General features: G+C 41.2%; 1 protein-coding gene across 1 annotated transcript in view; it reads left to right on the top strand.

Moving 5' to 3' along the window:
- LOC141002574 (neuropilin-2-like) overlaps positions 1–19,150 on the top strand; it is a 109,302-nt gene extending 90,152 nt beyond the window's left edge. Inside the window, exons 17-18 of the mRNA XM_073473929.1 lie at positions 12,877–12,939; positions 14,467–19,150. Of these exons, the coding sequence (XP_073330030.1) occupies positions 12,877–12,939; positions 14,467–14,795 (392 nt within the window). The 3' untranslated portion in view covers positions 14,796–19,150. The remainder of the gene's footprint in view (positions 1–12,876; positions 12,940–14,466) is intronic.
- Positions 19,151–21,682: the final 2,532 nt, after the last annotated feature.

Consider the following 21,682-nt stretch of genomic DNA (forward strand, 5'->3'; position numbering starts at 1 on the left):
TCAACAAGGCATAAATCACTCTTATTCTGACTGAAAATTCAACGTTTGAGCTATTTCCACGCATATACAGTTCTTTTCACAATATATATCCACATACAAATACATTTAAAATCTTTATTAAAGATGCTACTTGTGAAAAAAGTTGATTTTTGAGTCAACCGCCATCCCAAAGCGTCAGTTTTTGACAGGTTGGGAAACCCAGATGGTCATTATCTGACTCAAAAATCATCTTTACTCACAAATAGCACCTTTAGGTCTTCGTCACGGTGTTTATTTTACGTGGACTTCATCCACCTTTATGGTGACAGCATTGCAACTTGAGGGAATGGATCCACTGCATTGTTCCAGCATGACTCTCTGCATGCTGGGCTGATAATCCCGGTTATATAGATTGGTATGTAACTCTGTGAGAAAATTAAGTTTTCCCCCACACTGCATAAGCCCTATTCACACGAGACTAGTGTTACCTGTGGACCTCTGGTAATTGTTAATACTTGTGGAGGTACGAATCTGCTGTGTCTGTAGTTCGTAAAGTAAAAAATGCCACACAAATTACCAAACAAAGAGGTCATGTGATAGTTTTAGTCCTGTTCGAATGGGCATCTCAGTGATTTGGGGTCCCGAAAACACAAACATCTGAGATCAGAAGTGTTGACATTTCAAGAAGAGAAGGTTAGGAGCGACAAAAGGTTGTCGTGTTCAAGTACAGACAAAGCATTTTTCACTTTACACGTGTATTTATGCTTGTAAGGAATGTATTAAGATTGCAGAACTAAACTATATTAATAATGTGGCTGCTGAAGAACAGATGCTCTGCTTCTGAAATGTTAATATCATGCGGAGCCTTGGCATCATATCCGGGGAAAAAAATGGCGAATGCGGTGCGTGAAAAACAGACAGGTTGAGATGATTTGAGGTCCACTGGTAATACTGGTCCCGTGTGAATAGAGCTATAAAATATTCACAACAACAGCAACAACAGAGTCACATTGCAGTGTACTGACGATGTGCACAGTGTTGTGTGTGATCTGTCACATCTGGTTTACACGTATGTGACGAGTCTCTGTGCCTAAAAGTTGACAGGAACCAAGGTTAAAATCACAAGGTCATGGTTAGGCTGCTCAGACGCAATGAAGAAGTCTTCATTTGGTCTTCTTTCCGCGGATTTAAAGAACTAGGCAGAACTTGCTTCTCCTGTCGGGTCCAACCTTCACTACTCTAATAGAGGACGGTGCGATCGCTCCTCATCCATGTAAGCTTCCTCTCTCTGCATTCAGCACCATACAAGGTGCCTCTTTTCTTCCACCTCTTTATTTCTCCTTGTTCCCCTCTTCTGCACTTTTTCTGTATTTTACTCCTCCCTCCTCTCTGCTTCTTTTCTTTCATCTCAACTCTTCTTTCTAATTCCCTTCCTTTTTTCATCCTCTCTTCTCCTTCTCCTCTCTGCTCCTTCTCCTCCATTTCTCACTCGATTACCCTGCCCAGCAAACTGCTGATCCCACCTAAATGAAATGCAGAGCTGATCACCGTCCAGTTTCCCTTTATTCTTTTTCTTTTTCTCTCCCTCCCTCCTCAAATAGGCCGGTCTGAACGCAGATAAAAAGGGTTTAGGCAGATTATGCTACTGGATCTCTTGCTCTCAAAGTCTGGGTCGGGACCTTAAACGCTGCCTGCAGGACGGCTTTTGTTTAGAGACGGACGAAATATGAAAAGTGGTATTATATTTGCAGACCCTGAGCAATTTATCAACACTTTTAGAGGTTTAATTTGGTGATTAGTGTCCGATCAATCTGGACTCTAATCACCAAATGCAAAAAGAAAAACAGGTTAGAACTGGGACATCTAATTCTTTGATTACTTTTTATTGCTGTAGGTGCAAGGAAACGATTCAGTTTGTTTGTGTCAATATTACTGATGGTTTGTGCTTAATTTAGTCAGTTCAGTGTGTGTGTGTGTGTGTGTGTGTGTGTGTGTGTGTGTGTGTGTGTGTGTGTGTGTGTGTGTACAGATCAAAAACATTCTCTGAATACTGTCAGAAACTTGAGGAGCGCTTGGTTTCGTTCAGCTCAGAAATGTAACTTCCATTCCCTAAAATAGTCAAATCCAACGGTCGACCTCGTCGCCTGACTCAGACTCTGAGTATCTGACCTAATGCTCGCAGGTTTCTCGGACTATCGGATCATGAGCAGATATCACATGACTCCCAGCATGACAACATACATGTGTTTTCATGCGGATGAGCCCCGGAAAGAGGGATTAAATTTCTCATCTGGGACGTCTGTTGAAAAGTGAGCTTAGAACTGAAGTGTTTGTCTTTGGGTGAACAGATGTAGTTGAACCCTATTCTTGGTTTCCTGCATTATTGCAAATGTATATTTAAAGTAGAGCCCAACCAACACTTCTGATATCAATATATCGGCTGATATTAACAAATTAATAAAAAAAGAAGTGGTGATCAAACACTTGTGACAAAAATATGTAACAGAATGAGGATATTTTATAGTTTAACAATAAACTTCATTGTCTAAAATGGCGTCTGAAACAGTGAAACATTTTCAGATGTTTTTACTGACTGACTCTCTGGGTGATGTGCATTTAATAAACTGAAGTTGAAGTTACATTTTCAGGGAATTGGATTATTATCAGTTACCCCAGGCATCTTTATCTGCTTTATAATCTCTTAAAAAAAAAAAAACAGAGTTTTCATATCACAGCGTATCTGGCAACATCCCCCTCCTTGTATTTCCTTGTGGTATTACTGTTGGCACCGCTGTCACAAAGACAGCGTTAGCAACATGGCTACCGCTCACAGCCTGGCTACTGTCCAAAGAAAATGATAACGACAAGAATCCCAATTTGACGTAGAAACCCTGATCTCAGGTCTATGAAAAGGCAGAGTAATAGTTGATCTCGTAGAAAGAATGTCAGTTTGAAACCATGTAGAGAAACACATATCAGTGGGGGGACAGATTTTGACGCAACACCGGAGCTCTCCATTGTTTTTGGTTTCTATCACCCTCCCTCTTCGCCTTCTCTGCCTCCTCCATCATTGGGTTTCTTTTTCTTTTGCAGTGTAGAGTTTCCACAGTTATCCCAGTTGTTCCAACGTTACCTGGGAATAGAGACGGGGCCAAACGATGCCTCTTCCTGTTTTGGCAGGTTTTGTGCCATAATCTGACCTTGATTTTTTCCAGGAAAAAAATCAAGCCCAGTGGCAGACTGAGTAGCATCGTGAAAGCGAGGTTTATAGGAAACCAATCTATCCGTGGATGGTGTCATTACACCGTGCAATCAGTCGTTACTTCAGAGTGATGAGTTAAAGCAGGAAAAGCAGTTTATTGCCAGTTTAAACGCCTCGACTGTTTTTTATCTTGTATATCTTAAAAGTGACTGAAAGCTGAATTTTTTGACACTTTTCAAACACACTAGGAATATAGAAATATCTATTAATCAGTGGTCTATTTGCTGTGGTTACAGCCAACATCATGTAGGTAAAAAGGAGACTGAAACTGGATTTTGAGTGATTAAGACGTACACAGAAAATTAAGGAAGAGAATTCATCTAATTAATTTGATTTATTTTAAAAAATCGAACAGGAATAAAGTGACTGACTTTGTCCAACGAGAATAAAGATGATAAGCTACCTATAAAGGTGCCCTGTGAAGAGCGACTAATGAAAATGTATAAATTAAATAAATCTAATGACCCAAAATTGCCCCAAAATCTCTCATTATGGTGAAACTTCAAGAGAATTGGAAAATACATTTTAAGAAAGTTTCTCCTTAATTATATCCTGATAACATGATCCGTTATTGTGGTGAGATATGATCCACTCTGCCACACTGTCGGGGTTTTGTATCCATGGCAACCAAGGAGGCATTTGGCTTCTGGCGAGGGACCGATCGTGCCACACACACACACACACACACACACACACACACACACTGAAAGGAGGCTAATTCTAGCTTTAATTTGACTATAGAGTAGGACTCACACTTTCAACTCCACTTTTTAAAAGTATCTCAGTCTGATAAGAAAAAGATTATTGTAAGACCTGGAATGAGAAAAGACCGAAATTTGGCGAATTCCAGAAACTCTAGTTACCAAAGTTCCTTGAGAGCCGCACTTTTTTTGGCTCACTTTAGGAAACGGTGCTCTTGGGAAACTTTCCCCCTCTTTTTCCTCTCTTTAGATAAAAAGAAAAAGCATTAACGTAACGGTCAATTTTTTGCAGCTCTAGAAATCGTCTGTGTCTTAATCCACTGGTGGGAAGGATCTCTGTGCAGGCTGCTTAGAGCGCAGCTTTACAATCAAAGACAATTTTAAACCCTTAAAGAGTTCGTCTGAACTTTAAAAAAAGACTAAATTAAGCTCGCTGGTTTCCTCGAGGTTCTGTACCTTTCTCTGCACCTCTCCTCTGTCCTTTCATTACTCTCTCCTCTCCATCTTGCCGACACAACCTCTATTTCCTCTTTCTTTCTCTCTTGCTCTCGTTCTCTCCCATTCTCCCTTTCTTCCACCACCTCTCTCTCAGCGGCTTTCTTTCACAGTGAGTTGACAGAGTATTGAAGTTTCAGACAAACCCTCTAATGCAGGATTAAAGATATCATGGCAGGATTAGCTCTCTCCCTTCACTTCCCCTCCCTCCCCGCCCTTTTCACTCACTTTCTACCACCCCTCTCTATTTCACTCCATTCTTCCTCCCAATAATGCCTTCGCTCTTATCCTTCCTCTGCCCCTGTAATTTCTCTCTGATTTCCCCTTTTCTCCCTCTCCATCTCTTTCCCCCCTCCACTCGACTCCCTTCAATGTGATCTTGCCCTGATAAAAGCAGCTGCATCCTACCGAATACAACCACTTAACACTCCCCACCCTTTGTCCGAATCAGCCAGTCGCTGCATAATCAAGGCTTTGCATTCTGATGATTGAATCTGAACGCATGGCATGAGCCTCTGCGTGTCAATGTGCAGCTAATGCTTGTGACGTTTGCATCGACCAAGGATACTATGAGTAAAGTCGGCACAATCAAAGCATATACGCAGCAGAGAATGAAGATTTTAAATGCAGATGGATGCCGAAATATTGAAAAGTGAGCTAAATCTAGAAGCTGCCGGTCTGTTTTTTTGCCTGCTGTTGATCTTACATATGGCAGGCAGACTCATTGCAGCTCGCTGATGTCAGTTATTGACCATTCGCTAAGTCCCATCCTCTGAGTTCCTGTAAGTAGGCCTGTCAAGCTTTCCATTCTCACACATCATGTATGCAGATTACATTGATAAGGACGTTAGATCTAACATTGAGAGATCCTTGATTTAGAGGTAGACAAAAAACGTTCTCTCTCCCAACAAATACAGCAGCACCTCCGTGGTCAAGTTAGCAACCGTACAGATGCAACATCTGGTTAAGCTTTCAAAATAAATATTGCTCACAAACACTTCACTTAAGTTTTGGCATGTTATTAAGGTTGTCAAATGGCCATAGTCTGCTTTGTGTTAAAATAACGTTCAGTCAAGTCACTTACGTAACTTTCATTACGTCATTTGTTGCCGGTAACTTACATAAGATAACTTGAAAACAAATCACTCTTGACTCTTGGTCACAAACAGGAGTCTCCTGGGATAAAGTCCTGCATATGACCCACCCACTGACCCTGTCCACCCCCTGTCCTGGACTTTTCTTGCTTTTTATACTTCTACACTAGGGGGGGGAGCTTCCAGAAATGATGTTAGAGGGATATTATTAATATATTAATTATAAAGAATGGAATAAAATATATTAAATAGTCTATTATTTATGCAATAATTAGCTAGTAAAAGCTCCTTGTTGTCCAGAGCAACCATGTTTTGTCCTTGTGTGAGGGGGCGACGTCACATCCAGATCTAAATTCTGTTGTGAAAGACTACTCTTACTTCAGACCCACACACATAATTCAGCACAAAGCTTGACAGACCTGCAGTGCCTTGCTACAGTTGCTAAGCTTTTGATTTGACGATCACTATCTGGGGGAGGGGTTTAGCGAATGGTCAATGAGACGATCAGCAGCTCTCCAATGCGGCCTGCATGCCTGCCTCCCTCGTCCATGGTGCCAACCAGTAATGTGTCCTCCTGCCCTCCAGGGGGTGCCATATCTGGGATGGAGCCCACAGTAGACACAGTGGCGGTGCAGCCTGTCCCTGCCTACTGGTACTATGTGTTGGCGGGAGGCGGCGCCCTCTTGCTGCTGGTCACTGTAACCGTGGTGGTGATACTTTGCCGCCATCGGTACCACTGGGCGCCCAAGAAGACCAGCGGTGGTCATCATCATCATCATTCAGTGGCGTACCGCAACAGCCAGCATCCAATTCAGCAGGGCCACCAAAACTACAACCAGAACCAAAACCTCAGCTACAATCTGATCCACAGCCCTGACCAAAACCACCTGTACCCTGGTACTGGTCAGAGTCTTGACCCCATGCTCACCATCAGACTGGAGAAAGACGACGGCTGTGATTCCCAGTGTTGAAGACAGCTCATTTATCCGAATGCTTTGTGATCGAACAGCAGCATTCAGCATAATTGCGGCTCTTCACTGATGAGAATCCACGTGGAGGAGACGCTGCAGTTCCTGTTCGCTGATGACTGATCTAATTAACTACTAATCAGGATGCACCTTTGCTCGACTTCCTTGTTGGCTGGAGCTGGCAGAATGAACTCCTGACATCAAACTTTACATCCCTCAGTGGCGCGAGCTGATGAAAGAACTGCGGTTGCCAACTCTGATGGCTGATGAGGGCCTGATAACAAGATTAGAGTGCAACTTTGTGCTTAAGAGCTTCTACAGCTGCGCCCCAACCTGAAAATGAAACGGATTTATGATCAGAATACCAAGTATATCACAGGTTGGCTGCCTGACAGACTCTGGACAAAACAGTGGACAATGTCAGGGTTGTAACAGCATATTTTCCTCCTCCATAAGTCTACCTGCCTCCAAATACCCTGTCTGACAGAGCAGGGATTTACACCCAGGTACAGGGAGATAGAAGTCACAATGTGTGCTGCATAAAGACAGGAGGATATTTCTTTGGGTCCTGAATGAAGCTGCTGTTTACTCGTCCACTAGCCTTTGAGAGAGTGAGAGTGACAGAGACAGATTAAGAACAGAGGAGAAAAAGGTGTAGGAGGAATTAGTGCTGCCCGTCCAGCCGTGACGGATAGACAGCTACACATCCACCGTGGCCGACTCCTTTGGTCTGGGGAGGAATCGGTGTCGTGCTGTTCTGTCTGGTTTACTTGGAGGGAAGATAGGATGAGACAGCTCGCATCGCATCCTGCAGACCCAGAAAGTCTCACACACATATGCACGGACACTTCGAAACTTTGCTAAGTCTTACGTGTTTACCCTGAGTGCTTTTTTTTTCTTTCATTACATCCTGATATGCCTTTTTAAAGATGTGCTTTATAACTATTACCTCCTCACCTCCGGAACGAGTTAGTGCCTCAGTGTCAAATTAGAGTATGAATGGACTCTAAACGGTTTTATTTTTCGCCTGGATTTCATGGATAATCCAATGCCTGTGTCTGTTAATGTTCAAACTAAACATCTTTGTATGACCTGCACACATTAGACTGGGTGAATGAAACAAATCCAAATATCATATGTATCGTAAAAGCTGCAGTTTTCTTCGAAGTCTGTGCAATTTAAAGTCTTTACAGGAGGTCAGTCTTCTCCTCGATGACAAATTGTATGAAAATGTGGTGCGCTTGGCTGCAAAAATGGTCAGTTTTGCTTCTATTCGACAGGTGAGACCAAACATACTGTAAGCTGTGAGACAGCCCTTTAAAAAAAACACTGATCCAGGATCACTGGTCAGTTCTTTTGATCATTTCAGTCACTGTGATCTGTCAGAGAAGACTGATTCCAGTGCAGCGCTACTGTCAAACCCCCTTTCACAGCTTTGTTGGTGTTTTCTCAACTGTATGTATGTCATTTTTTTCATGTGTTCCCATGGTAATAGTTGAGTTTGCATAAAAATCAAGCAGACGAGTGTGACATGATGCATTTTTTTATGCTTTATTTAGTAACATTAGCACTTTTATGCTTTTTAACAATCATTTATTGAAGGCTTTAATGATTTATGACAATTTCTTACTTTAACTGTGAATCTTAATATAAAGAATGAGTTGATAATGTACTGGTTTTGAATTAAATACCTTTTTTTTCCTCTGTAGTCACATGTTACAGTAAGCCTACGTGTGCTTTTGATGTATAATAGTAATACAGTGTTTATTTTTTTATACTCATCGACTATTGTTTTAAGGCAACAGTCATGTTGATTGTGTTCACTGAGATGATCTTAACAACTTTTTCTTGACTTTCAAATTGTTGAAGTTGACGCCATTTTGCAGCAGAAAATGTTTGTCCCACATTTAAAGCGTCCAGTTTCAGGGCTTCAACCCAAGCGCCAGAAAAAAAATGTTTCTGCAAAGTACGTTTCTGCAAAACCACAGAAATAACTTCAAACTGAAGGTTTCTTTATGTTGCAACTTCACCTTTGTTTAGGTTGCATTTTCTATTTCTTTCTCAACACAATGCTGTGTTTATGCTCTGGTTAGGTTTAGACACAAAAACCACTTGGTTAGGGTTAGGAAAACGTCTTGATTTGGCTTAAAATATCTGCTTTGGTTGCCACGGTCATGAATGGAGATTTCCCGTGAAAAATGGTTGTTACAAAAACCGCTTGAAAGGTCCGAATCTCTGCTTAACAAACACCCGATTCTGTCGCCAAAAAAAATTTATGAAAAATATCTCAACGGCTCCTTAAAGAAACACCCAGTTTTGTGGCCACTAAAACAGACGGAAACGTATCTAGGTGTCCTTACAAATATCCAGTGCTGTGACTCCAGTCTTTCCCTCCACCTCTTGCTGCGACAGGTGGCTAACAAGCATGTAATGTAAACGTGACATGCCACGTTTGATACAAATGTCAACCTTGGACGTATCTGCGGTTTGCTGACGCGTTCACTGCTAACATAATACCCTGCAGACTGGGCTGTTCAGGGACATGAAGCAAATCGATATGTTTTGTGCAAATAATCAAGATGATGTAAAAACCAAAAAAGATGATGATTTGCCTTGTTTTGATTTAAGAAGCCCAGATTCAACTTCTATTCAGATCCACGCTCGCACCGCTGTGGTACTTATTTCCCTAACTCTCAGCAGCTCCCCATCCTGTGCCGTGTGCTTCCCCCCCTACATCATTTTGTTCATGCCCAAATCCTCCAGCCCTTTTTATCAAAACCCGCTTGTTCCTATTCTGCTCCTTCCCTTCATCGCAAATCCTCCCAGTAAAAAACACAGGAGAGAAAATGAGAGGCAGAAAATGGAGGAGAGCAAAATCTCTCCGAGGAGAAGGGCCCATTAAGCGAGGCCCCTTTCCCTCCACAGAATGCGCCCAGAGATGGAGCAAGATGAAAGAAGTAAAGAAAAGAAGAAGAAAAAAAGAAAAAAAACGTCTCTCTATACTTTCTAAAGATAGATTTCTCTCTTACTCCGAGAGGAGGGCTAACAGGGAGGCAGGTTGGGGTTTGGATTGAAGGAGGGAGAGGATTGAAGGAGGAGGGCAGGTTGTTTCAAACACAAAAGCAGATGAAAGAAAGTCTTTTGGCAGAATCGACAGTGTGATGGAGACACACTGCAAACAGACAGCGAAGAATCCGACAAATTCGGTCGTTTAAATCATTGTTTCATGCATGTTTAAAATGTTATCTACTCCGCAGCTCTCTATATTGACTTACTTCAACAAGTCGTGCCTCATAAAATGCATTTTTGTGCTTCAGTCAACAAGTATTTCAATTTTTTTTTTGCACATCCATCCCCTCTCCCTTCCACTTCAATCGACTCGTGTATGATTTACACATTATGTGACTCATTCTAGCGGCCTCGTGCTGCTAACCCAATCAATGTGAGTCCGAGATTCAAATAGAGGAATGATATATGACTGTATTTATGTTGTGCTGCCAGTGCACTTTTCTCCTTCATTCTCTCTCTCTATCAAACTTTTTGCAAGATTTGGAAAATGTGCTGGCGTCTTTTCATGCGGCGCTTTTAAATCAACCGTCCCTCACTTCCCGCTCCCTTTCTCCATCACGGGCTACTTTGAGGCCCTTTAATATTTCTAATTAGTTAATGGAGCTGATTGCATTCATAAAACCCTGCGGTAAGCCCTTCTCGCCCTCAGGCCATCTCTATTTTTTCTCCCTCTGCCTCCTCCTCCTCCCCCTCTTGTGTTTCCTGGAGAAATATTACGAGTGAAAGCACTCTAACAGGTCCTCGGGCCCCCACTGGAGCAGCGTATGGTGCCAAAGAGCCATCCATGTCTTTGCCTGTGTAAAAAAAAAAAAAAGCCTTCTTTTTATTCTACTCTTTGCTAATTGGACAGTGGAGATAAAATGGGGCTACAGGGAGTTTTAATCTCCTTTCAGATCCGCATGATGATTCTTCTCAGGATCCTAGCCCGAGGGCTTTAAGCCAGGATCATTAGAAAGTGTTCAACAGTCGTCCAAAGAGTGTCCGAGGTTTTTTTTTTTTTTCCATCCTGCTTCTTTTGCTATCTCTCCGTTAGTGATTTAATGTTTTGTCAAGGCCTGCAGTGATTTCAGTTGACTGTGAGAATGGAGAATTTAGAGGGAGCCTGGAGGGTCTGTTTTAAGATCGTACACTTAGACGATCAGAAGAGGGAAGAGACGACTGATTAGATGCTTTCATGTGCATGTTTGAAGCGTAGTTTTACATGAAGGCTACATTTCAGCGAGACCTCCATAAAATAGAAGAATTTCCAGTGTGACCACAGGTATCAGCCATAGCTGAGCACTTATTCTTTGTCAACAGAGTATGACGGCAGTACATGAAATTGTAACAAAATATCATTGACAGGATTTGTGTTTTGGACTCGAATTTGAAATTGCTTGTGTTAAGTTTTTTTGACTCAATGATAAACTTCATCTATAAACTGGGAGGTTGTTGGGTTGGATGGTGGGTGCACATGGTCCAAGAGTGTCACACCAGAATTCAGGCTTTGCACTGTGACGCATCCGGCCTTCAAATGCAGCCTTCGAAGGTTTGCAGCCCCTAAATGGAGCCACAGCTTAAATTTTGTCACAATTTCATGAACTGCTGTGATGCTGGGTTGCTCGTGTTTCAGGCCTAACTGCCTACTATTATTATTATTTTATTTTCTTGGATGGTGAAGACGTATGTCTCCATTATTTGAAGTCATGTTTATAAGAGATCTGAGATGTGTGTCAGGTTATCGCCTGTACTTCAGTCTTTTTTTCTCAGTTTTCACTTCTCCGCCCTCAGTTTCAGTGATGTCAGATCACATATTTTGGGGGTGAAGTAGAACCACATGTTGAGTTTATGTAAAATCTACCTTGATGATGTCATTTTTATTAAATGAAGCGATGATGTTTTGATTGTTCTTTGATTTCGTGTTCTAATAATTGAGGGTTTTTTTTATTAATCAGAAAGATTTTTCCTGATCAAGGGATGAACTTGAGTCAGTTTTTAATTCAAATTGTGACAAACGTTCATCCCTGGGTTCAGCCATATCACTGTTATATTTACTGTGCACTTTCTCTGCCTCTGTGAAGGAAAGACCTCGACTTTGTGATTGTCTTTTTGACTGGATTTGACTTCCAGCAAATGAAATATTGAACTACGGATCAATCAAAAGAAATTAAATAATCAAATTCTCAACAACCAAACATCTGAGAACGAATACAAACCATTTAGCAAAGGATTTGTTGGTGGATATAAAACTGAAAGTGAAATTATATCGAGTCATTTTCTTTTTTTTATTCTCGAATTGGGTTTGGAAGTCAATTTTGAGTCAATTTAAAAAAAAAAAAATTTTGATTGACTTACTTCACTTTAATTTCAAGGAAATTACCTCATATTTAATCCATGCAGAGCAGATATTTTCATTTTCCAGATGGAAGTATTAATCACTTACTCTTATTTACAGACTGAAGAGTATTAGAAGTTGGTGAAGGCTGTTTTTAGTAGGTTTAATCTGGGTGTTAAAATTGTCTCATAAAAAAAAAATGACCTTATCTAAGTGAGGAAATGAGGCTCCGTATCTCTTTTTCATATCAACTAAATTAGTTTTTCACCTCTTGTCTTTTGAATATCTATGACGGCTTCACTTCATAATGTGTTTTTGGTTCCTTTGCCACAGCAATAAATGATTATCAGCTGCCCAGATATTGCTCTCTCTCTTTTTTTTTTTTTTTTTACGAGGATTGTAATATCAATTTCCTTGAATTGAAGCAGAATTGAGCTTCCAAACCCTTTCACAGCCTTGCACTCTGGCCTGCCTCAGAAATATAATGTGGTATTTTAGCTTGTTGAATTTCACGGTCTTGGAATGAAAAGAAACTATATTGTTGGGGAATGTGAAGGTAATAAAAGCGATATTTTTCTATGAAACAGCTTTGTGTGTCTTTTTCTTTTTCACAGTTCAGTCTCCCCTTTTCTCATTCTCTATCAGTCGACTCATTCTCACAATCTCTTTTTTATTTCTAAGCAAATAAAGAAAAAGAGCAATGATGCTTATCACATAATGAAACCAGGTAGTTAAATATTAGGTAACCCTGGATGTTATCATGTCTTGATCCACTGAGCACAGAACAGAATGGTTTATAGGAGATCTCTTACCTGATTTCTTCAGACAATTTAAACAAGATCACTCACTCTTTGAGCTGTTTGTGTAGTTTGATTCTCATCTACAAATGTAACCTTTGAGCTGACAAAAACAAGAAATGGACTGATGTTGTCACAGCATGTTGTGGACTGGATCGTCGAGATTAATACCGTTCTTTTTTCTGTCTTTTCAACAGATCCTCGATCGATAGATTTCGGAGAAGGTCCTGTTTTCCATCCCAAGCCGCCCATCGACGGAGGTGAGTTTATATTGCTTGTTCTCTCCTCTCCTCACAGCCCGAGGCTACGCTGGCTGTTTTACAAGTCTCACCCAACGAATAGCAGAATCGCTCTTTAAGCAGGCGGGCACGCTCGTGGCTCTTCGTTTTACTCGTGGTTCCACAAGGAGAAAAGCCTGTGGCAACAGTGACAGACGATCTCTGGTGTGTGTCTGTGTGTATAGACAAGGGCAGAGTGTGAGAGAGCATTCGAAAGTGTGCATGTATGCGAGTGTGTGCATGTGTGCATGTGGGGTTTGTTAGTGTATGTTTCCTCTCCTCCTCTTTCATATTCCGTCGCAGACAAAGTGAGACAGACAGCTTCCTCCTGGGCACCTAGAAAACATCTGTCTGTTACCATCACGGTTTACTTCCTGTGTTTGTGTGTGTCTTTGTGTGTGTGTGTGTCCCTTGTTTCTCTCAGCCCCCTTGACAGAAACAAGAAGAGTACTCAGCCTTTTCATCACTAAACAAGTCTGTTTACTGTCTGTCTACCGCTTCCCGTGTGTGTGTGTGTGTGTGTGTGTGTGTGTGTGTGTGTGTGTGTGTGTGTGTGTGTGTGTGTGTGTGTGTGTGTGCGTGCTTCCATAAAACACTCTAAATGCAGTACTTAATTGCGGATTGGCTTGTTCATGTGTATACATTCATTAAGTGGATTAGCATGATTGCTTGGGTCGACTCCACGTGCACACTTCAACACTTTCACAACACACCCAAAACACACCAGAGAGCACCTTTACGGTCGTTTCATTTCATTATGTTTTCACAGTTTTGAAGTCAGTAACAACCGGGGCTGCGGTTAAGAGAATTAGCCGTTCTTGAATACATCAGACATAATGTGGGACTTTTGCCTCTGCAACGGTTAAACTAATTTCCTTAAAGTGTGACCGTGTGGCCTTTGGAAGATGCGAGACCACATTTACTCTATTAAACATGAAGAATTGAATCTATTTGCGATTAAAAGCTCTTTTACTGAGATAAATAATGCTGCTGCAGCCTGACTTGGTCTGTTATGACCACTAGCTAATGGGAGCTATTGTTAGCTTTATATTTAAGATAGATATTGATGTGTACATTACTGAGTCAGGTCTGACATTACAGTATGACTCTATTCAGGCGCTGCTTTTAGGCAAAAGTCACATAGTCTCACTTTAAATTAATATACGACCGTTTTTTTTTTTTGTGCTAATTTTAGCTCCTTTGCTTTGGTTCATTTCAGTTCATTTCATTTCATTATCCCAGGTGGGATGCTTTAATTACAGTCGGGGACACAAGATTATAAAAAGACAATAATAAACATTATATTTATACAGAATTATATTAAAAATTTCTGCCAATCATTTTTGAAAGCATGTCATACAGTAGAGGGAGCCTATCTGGCTATAAAACAATAGTACAATCTATTTAATCGCAATTGTTTACAGTTATTTTTATATTTTAGTACTTTTTATAGTTCAGAACTTTATTTTTTAGTACTCGATGTACTAAAATGTCCTGGTTTCTCTACAGGGTACGTCTTCCCAGGATGGCCGTCCCCCTTCTCCACCCCCTCCTCCTCTGATATGGACCCCCCCTCCGTCACCCTGGTGTCAGAGAAAGACAAGGACAACGCCTGGCTCTACACGCTGGACCCCATCCTCCTCACCATCATCGTGATGAGCTCCCTGGGCGTCCTGCTGGGTGCGGTCTGCGCGGGACTGCTCCTCTACTGCACGTGCTCCTACAGCGGGCTCTCGTCACGCTCCTCCACGACGCTGGAGAACTACAACTTCGAGCTGTACGACGGGATTAAGCATAAAGTGAAGATAAACCAGCAGAGGTGCTGCTCGGAGGCGTGAGGGGGAACGACGCGTCCCGCGATCCCCCGCAGAAGTAATTTTGTTCTCGGTTTGGACAAAGAAAAACATGAAAATGAAGCACTATTTCAATCCCCAGTGTCCCCCTACCTTATATCCTGCTCTGATGTCTAAAGGGGTAACATTCAACCCAGAGTTCCCCCACTTATTTGTGTGCCAGGGGGAACGTGAGACCTTGATCTCCCCTACATGCTATGAGGCCTAAACTGGGGGAACACCTGACCCCAGAATCCCCCTACCTACAGTACCATATCTCCTCCGCCTGCAGGAGAGAGCCTGCTCGATTCTAAAAAGCCTGTGAATGAATGAAGGAATGAATAAATGAATATGAATGACAGATCTACCATAGAATATAACCCACCAGCCACTGGAATGAAGCGAGAAATGAGACGGACTAGAGCACCCATGACAATCTGGACATTTGGACCTCAATTGACAGCACAGTCTTGGGTGTTCGGTGAAAAAGTTGGTCATGGGATTCTTGATGAAGAAGAGACTTTCATTAGCTTTTGCAGAATTTGAATGTGGCCAATAGAGACGGCATGCAGAAATCAAAAAAAAGTTGCAGCTTCTGACTGTTCGTGAAGCCGCCAGTGGACCGTTTCATGTGGGTACTTTTGACTGAAATCAACACATATCAAGCGAATGCCTATCCCCCCCCTGAAGAAGTTTAACAGATATCAACTCAAAAGAATCTAGATTTCTAAAGGCGAAGAAGGAAAAAGAGGATGATAAAAAAGGACCTTTTTTCTTTTTTTGTTTGTTTCTGAAAGTTTTTAGATATGAGTTCTGTGAGTTTCGACCGTCCATTAACCCGCCGAATGGCGCCCGCTCGCTCCTTTGTCTGCCCTTGGTCTGCGCTTTGTGAAACCAGTGGCATAGAAGAGTAATGGTGACTGTTTTTGTTTTGTTTTAGACTCGTGTCTATTTGGAGAAAAAAATAAATAAAGGTAAAGAAAAGCCAGCTTCAGTTCGTAGCCGCCCTGTAGAGCTCTTACGCCATTTTTAGACTTTCTTTAGCGTTGTGTTGGACTCCATGGTCTTAACTGTTAACCTCAGTCCTTTTCTATTTTGGCACATTTTCCATTACAGATTATCAGTCTTTAGAGGAAAAGTAAAGGAAGATGGATGACAGAAAATCAGAGGTTTATCTAAATCTAACATGCTGTTATGGAGTCGTGCTTTAGATTCAGTATTCTAGGGTTTGTCTTTGGTATATATCTATATTTTTTTGCTTTTCAGACTGAAACGATGGACAGACACTGTGTGAACAAAATGTCAGTGATTGTTTTATTGCAACCTATGGATTGCCAAAGAGCTGTGTATGTGCACAGGGGGTCTGAACAAGTGTTAAAAGAGGCCGGGTGGAGAACGGACTGAGAGAGATGAATCATCCTGCCTTTTATCCGCCGCTCTTAGCGTCACCCCCCACCCCCCCTGAATGAAGGACGCTCAGAAAACGGAAGGAACGAAAGAACGGAAAGCGTACCGTTGACTTTCTTGGACACACAATCGAGCCTTAAGCTAACTACAGTATACGCTGTATCGGAGGACAGCCATCGAGGAGGGCCAGTGCTGCTGGAGAGACTGATGAACCGGAGGAATCACATGCACACACACACACACAAACACAAACACACAAACACAAAGAAAGACAGACAGAGAGAGAGAGGAGGGGGAAAAAATATGGTGGTTATGTTTACATGCAGGAATGTTGATGTCTGAACCTAAAACTAGTGACGTTTATACTCAGATTATTAAAAGCCTGGCGAGTTTATACTGAACAAAAATGTCCAGGTTGCATGTGTACATTGTGCAGCTGTTTCACCCAAGAATTGCATTCATGTGCCGCCATTTGGCCTCAGCTAAATACATTTTGGTGGAAACTTAAAGGCACCCTGTGGAGTTTTTGACCACCAATAGCAGTATGGAGCAATGTTTTTACAAGCTGCTTCCCATTTTGTTTGTATCTCATGCAGGCAACACATGAAGGAGAAGATTGCGAGCTCACAAACATGGCATGTAAACAATGCAGAATTCAGAAATACACACAATAGACCCTATTTACACGATCTGTGACGCGTGGTTCAAAGTCCATGGTGCAAGTGCATTTAGGGAATGTCTAACTGGGTGCAAATATTCGAAAATATTAATTACACTATCTGCAGCGATCCCCCAGCGGCAGAAACAATAAGTGTGTTATTCCATTAAGAGAGATCTATGTGCAGATTTGCGCACGAGGCACAGCGGCTTAATTTAAATCTCCTGAGACGCTGACAGATTCAGTCATTATCTAATGTTATTAAATGTTCTGTGTTCTTCTACTCATTAAAAGGTCGCACACAGTCCAGCTTCGTACAGTAAAAAAGTTTTAATAAAGCAGCCGTCCTGATAAATCCTGAACTCCGTCAGTGCTGACTAAGAATATTTGTTTCAGAAGATAAAGGTTTAATTCTGTTTCTCCGGAGAGTTTCCTCTGTCCTGTCAGGTTTATAACTACAGCGCTTAGTTTTGCTGCTTTAATGTGCCGCGATATTTGCTGCGTAGTCGCTTTCTGCTGCCTCAAGACAACAATGCACCATCGATGCGCCAGACCACACCTCATTTTAAGAAAGTAGATTTGCTATTTACACGACATGGGCGTCCGAAAACTAGCAGTGACCGCTCTTCACTGGGCATAAGATAGGGTTTAGAGAGTTTTGAATGTGAATATTACTTTTAATGTTTACAAGAAACCTCCGCAGGATACATTTAATGCCTCCCAGGATGCTTTTTTATCGTCATATCAAGTAAAATATTATAAACATATCTGCAACTTGTTTAACATGTTTTTCCTACAATATACACTTGTGGAAACTGAAGCATCATTTTAGTTTGTATGGATATTGACAACTAAAAGCAACTTGTAAAGCTTCGGGGGAGGTCGTGGTCATAGTTAAAAATGAACAGGAGTGAGCAAGTGTTGCTCATAAATGAAATAAATTGCAAATTTGCTGCAAATGAATGGAAATCATGGACTGCTGCAACATAAAACATAGCAACAAACAGTCATCTTGTTAATCAATGCTTCTGAAACTACCTGCAGTTAAAGATGTTACCTTTTGGCTTGCAGACTGTTCCAGCTGTGGTTCTTGTACATTTGATTAACTTGTCAACAGAGTCAATTAAAGTGTGTGAAAGATTCAAATGAAAAGGGTTCATCCAAACAATTGGAGCAGTCGGCTTGTCGGCAGGCGATTCCCTGCATGTAAACATAACAAATGAGATACTCGACTGACAGATGACAAACAAAATGAAACACAAAATGAGACTGTCAGCAGGCCAGGTGGACGGTGAGAAAGAGAGACGAGAGAGACAAAGAGACAGCAAAACAAGGCAGGCCGGGAGGGAGGCAGAAGTCAGCGACCCAGACAGAAATCTAAAAACAGTAATTGGAGGACCAGACTCTGTCCTCTCTCTGGCTGCTTTGTATTTTTCTTTCTCGCTCTGCTCGGCCCCAGCCGATGAAGGTCAATCACAGAAAGTCCTCTTTGTTATTTTCTGAATCCGTCAAATATCCGGGTCAAGTTGTTGTTCTCTGGGGTGGCAAATTGAAAGCGCAGAAGAGAGGAAGGCAAAGAAAAGAATCAAACATGAAACACTTGTTGTATCTTTGCCTGGAGCCTCCTTCTCTCTCTTTTTGTCTTCCTCTCTCATCTCTTCCTGTTTCGAGGGCATGCACAGATATAACCAGGAGGCCTACTGAGATGAAACAAACAAAGAAGATAGAGGAAATATATTAAAAAAGGTGTTGAAATATGGTCAGAGGGGGAGAGATGGAGGGAGAGAACAATGGAGAGAGAGAGAGATGGAGGGTTTTCTGTCCATCTAACTGTGTTTTCACTGGACTGTTTTCCAAGTGCCTTGGAGCTCTCTTATTATGTCTCTCTATCTCCCTCTCTTTTTCTTTCTCTCTCACACTGACATGAAAACACTAAAAACTGATCAATGTGTGACACATGATTAACACACAATCATACAGAAACACACACACACACACACATACACACACGCTTATCGTCTCTCTCCTGATTGACTTTCATTTTCTCCTTCTGGAAGTCCAGATAGTATTACCTCTTCTGTCTCGATGGATACACACATTTACACACTGGCACACACACATACGCACACGCAGACATTAAATGCACACTACACTAAGTCTCTCTCTCACACACACACACACACACATACATACTTACGGCACTGGCCAGATAACTCAAACTGTTGTTTGTAGACTTTGTACAGAAGAATTTCTTTTTTAATGTTATTATTATTATTTAATAAAGGCTAAATAACAAGTGATTTGGTTCTGCGTGTTTGTTTGTTTGTTTGTGTGTTTGTTATGAGTGTTGGTGCTCGTACTAACTAATCCCTGAACAGGCAGTCAGCACTTGAGGGGTTTTGTTTGAAGTTTTCAACTAAAATTCCCCAAATTCCCGCTCATATAAAAGAAGATTTATATCCGGATTGTACATCCCCACACGTATAAAAGTTGTTTTATATCATAATGAAAGAAGACGCTAATCACAGTGAACAAGATCTTGAGAACTCACATACAGTTCTACAAAGAGAGAAAAGAATTTGGGAATAAATGTGATTATGGCCCTGAAAGATTTAAAAAAAGGTTGATTAGTGGTTAAACAGCAGCAGAGATTGTCTTTTACTTCAAAAACCATCAAAAGCTGCTATTATTATCATTTACAATTTTCACATAAAACATTTAAAACATGTGTACAGCCTATTAACACCTATTATTTATTAAAAAATTAAGAACATATTTAGTGGTAAGAAGATATATTGTACTGCAAATATTGGCAGTAATGGAAAGTAACTACAGTAAGTACATTTACTCAAGTAGTTACTTGACAACGTTTGTTACTAGTTACTTCGCAGATTGCATGTTGCATCAGAGCCAGAGTAGATTTTAAAAAATGTAAATAAAAAAAACACTGAGATCCATTATAAGAAAAATGGATCTCTACTTTTGATACTGAAGAACATTTAATATCAGATACTAAAGGGGCACTACGTAGTTATAGAGAGGAAATTTAAACTCTTTAAAAAAACTTTAAATATTTACTATATCAATGAGGTGATAATATTCATTCTTTCCATAACTGAATAAACAAGCTGTTCTCAGAGGAAAATGAGGTCCAAGAAAACTGCTTAAAGCTAGAAAGGTGGCAGGGTCCGCCAAATATAAACACAGTAAAACGGTATAAAATTGTGTTGTCCTTTAAGGTCAGTCAGGCCACAATGAAATTTCTCAACAACTATTGGATGGTTTGAAATTTGGTCCAGACATTCGTGATCCCAAGAAGATGAATCCTCATGACGTTGGTGAATCCCCTGACTTTACCTCTAGCCTGACATTTTCTGGTTTAAAGTAAAATATCTCAACACCTATGAGATTTATTGGCATGAAATTTGGTCCACACATCCATGTCCCCCTCAGGATGAGCCAGAATAACTTTTGGTGTTCGCTCAGCTGTTCATATAGCTCCATCATCAGCTCGCTCCATCATCAGGTCAAGATTTTAATTAGTTCAACACTTCTATTTATGACCAAATACCTGCAATAACACTCCCATTAGGCTCAACTGCACTTGTTGAGTGCTAATTGCCTAATGTTCGCATGCTAACACACTAAACCAAGATGGTGATGAGAGCAGGTTCATTAATTCATACACATTCAGAACTAAACCATAAACCCATTTTGAAATGAAATCCCCAAGAATGTGCCTGGCCCTTATTTAACTTTGTTTTGGCCCCTCTCCTAGTTTCCTCCCTTCCTTTCTTTAATTTTCACTTTTCATCTGTCTCAGGGGTGTTCTGGCGTTTGTACCCACGAGAGGCCAAAGCACGAAGGATCAAAGATTTTCTTCATTTAATCGCGCCGTGAAAGCTTGCTCCTAATTAACACGTACCCATGAAAACACACATACCAAAGCAGTCGGCCTGCTGGAGATTAGCTGCAAGATCACAAAGAGGAAATGTGTCGCCCACTCAACTCATTTATCTTAAAAGTAAGAAAGTGAGTGTAATGATGGAACAAAAAAGGATGACATTTTGGGATAACTGGCTTACTGTGTGTTATGAGTATGTGTGTGAGCACATTATGAATCAACGGATTTAAGGCAGTGGCTTATGTGGAAAAAAAAACAACAAGGATTCAAATGGGGGGAAGTGATTTCTGCTTTCCAAGGCCCAGATAACTTAACTACAGACTGCCCCACATCCCTGACCATCTGCCCCACTTTACTCCTTAATTGGCTGTAACTGTATACAGTACAATGCTAATTTGGTTTCAGCCCTCTAATTAGCTTAGAGAGCCCTTATCAGTGATTTCTCTGCATCAGCATTTCTTCACCTCTTTCTTCTTCTTTCTCTGCCCTCATTTATTCATCGCTTTTTCATCTTGTTACTCCTCAGGAGACTGACCCGATTCTCACGCTTCCTCTGACATAAAAAAAACACACACAACTGTACACACAGATGTGTACGCGTACAGGAACAGAAGCATCAACATGTCTGCGCGAGCTCTAAGCGAATGCAACTTAAGGGTGAAGGAGTCTCCTCACATCAGCCTACTTTAAGTACAAACCGGTGCCTCAAAGGACAGGACAACTGAAGAAGGATGAGAACTGGAGCACTAATAAGATGCAGCGGCTCACATTTCGACATGAAGCACGTCTTTTCTTAAGAGGCGGTGGTCGTGTAGATGTTAGGTTGTCTCTCATAGGACAGACAGATTGCTAACATCCAGCTAATACTTTATAGAGTCCTGTAGTAATGAGTCCTATAATCCGGAAATCAGTTAGCATTTCTGC

The sequence above is a fragment of the Pagrus major genome, chromosome 9 (assembly GCF_040436345.1).
Source record: "Pagrus major chromosome 9, Pma_NU_1.0".
NCBI lineage: Eukaryota > Metazoa > Chordata > Actinopteri > Spariformes > Sparidae > Pagrus > Pagrus major.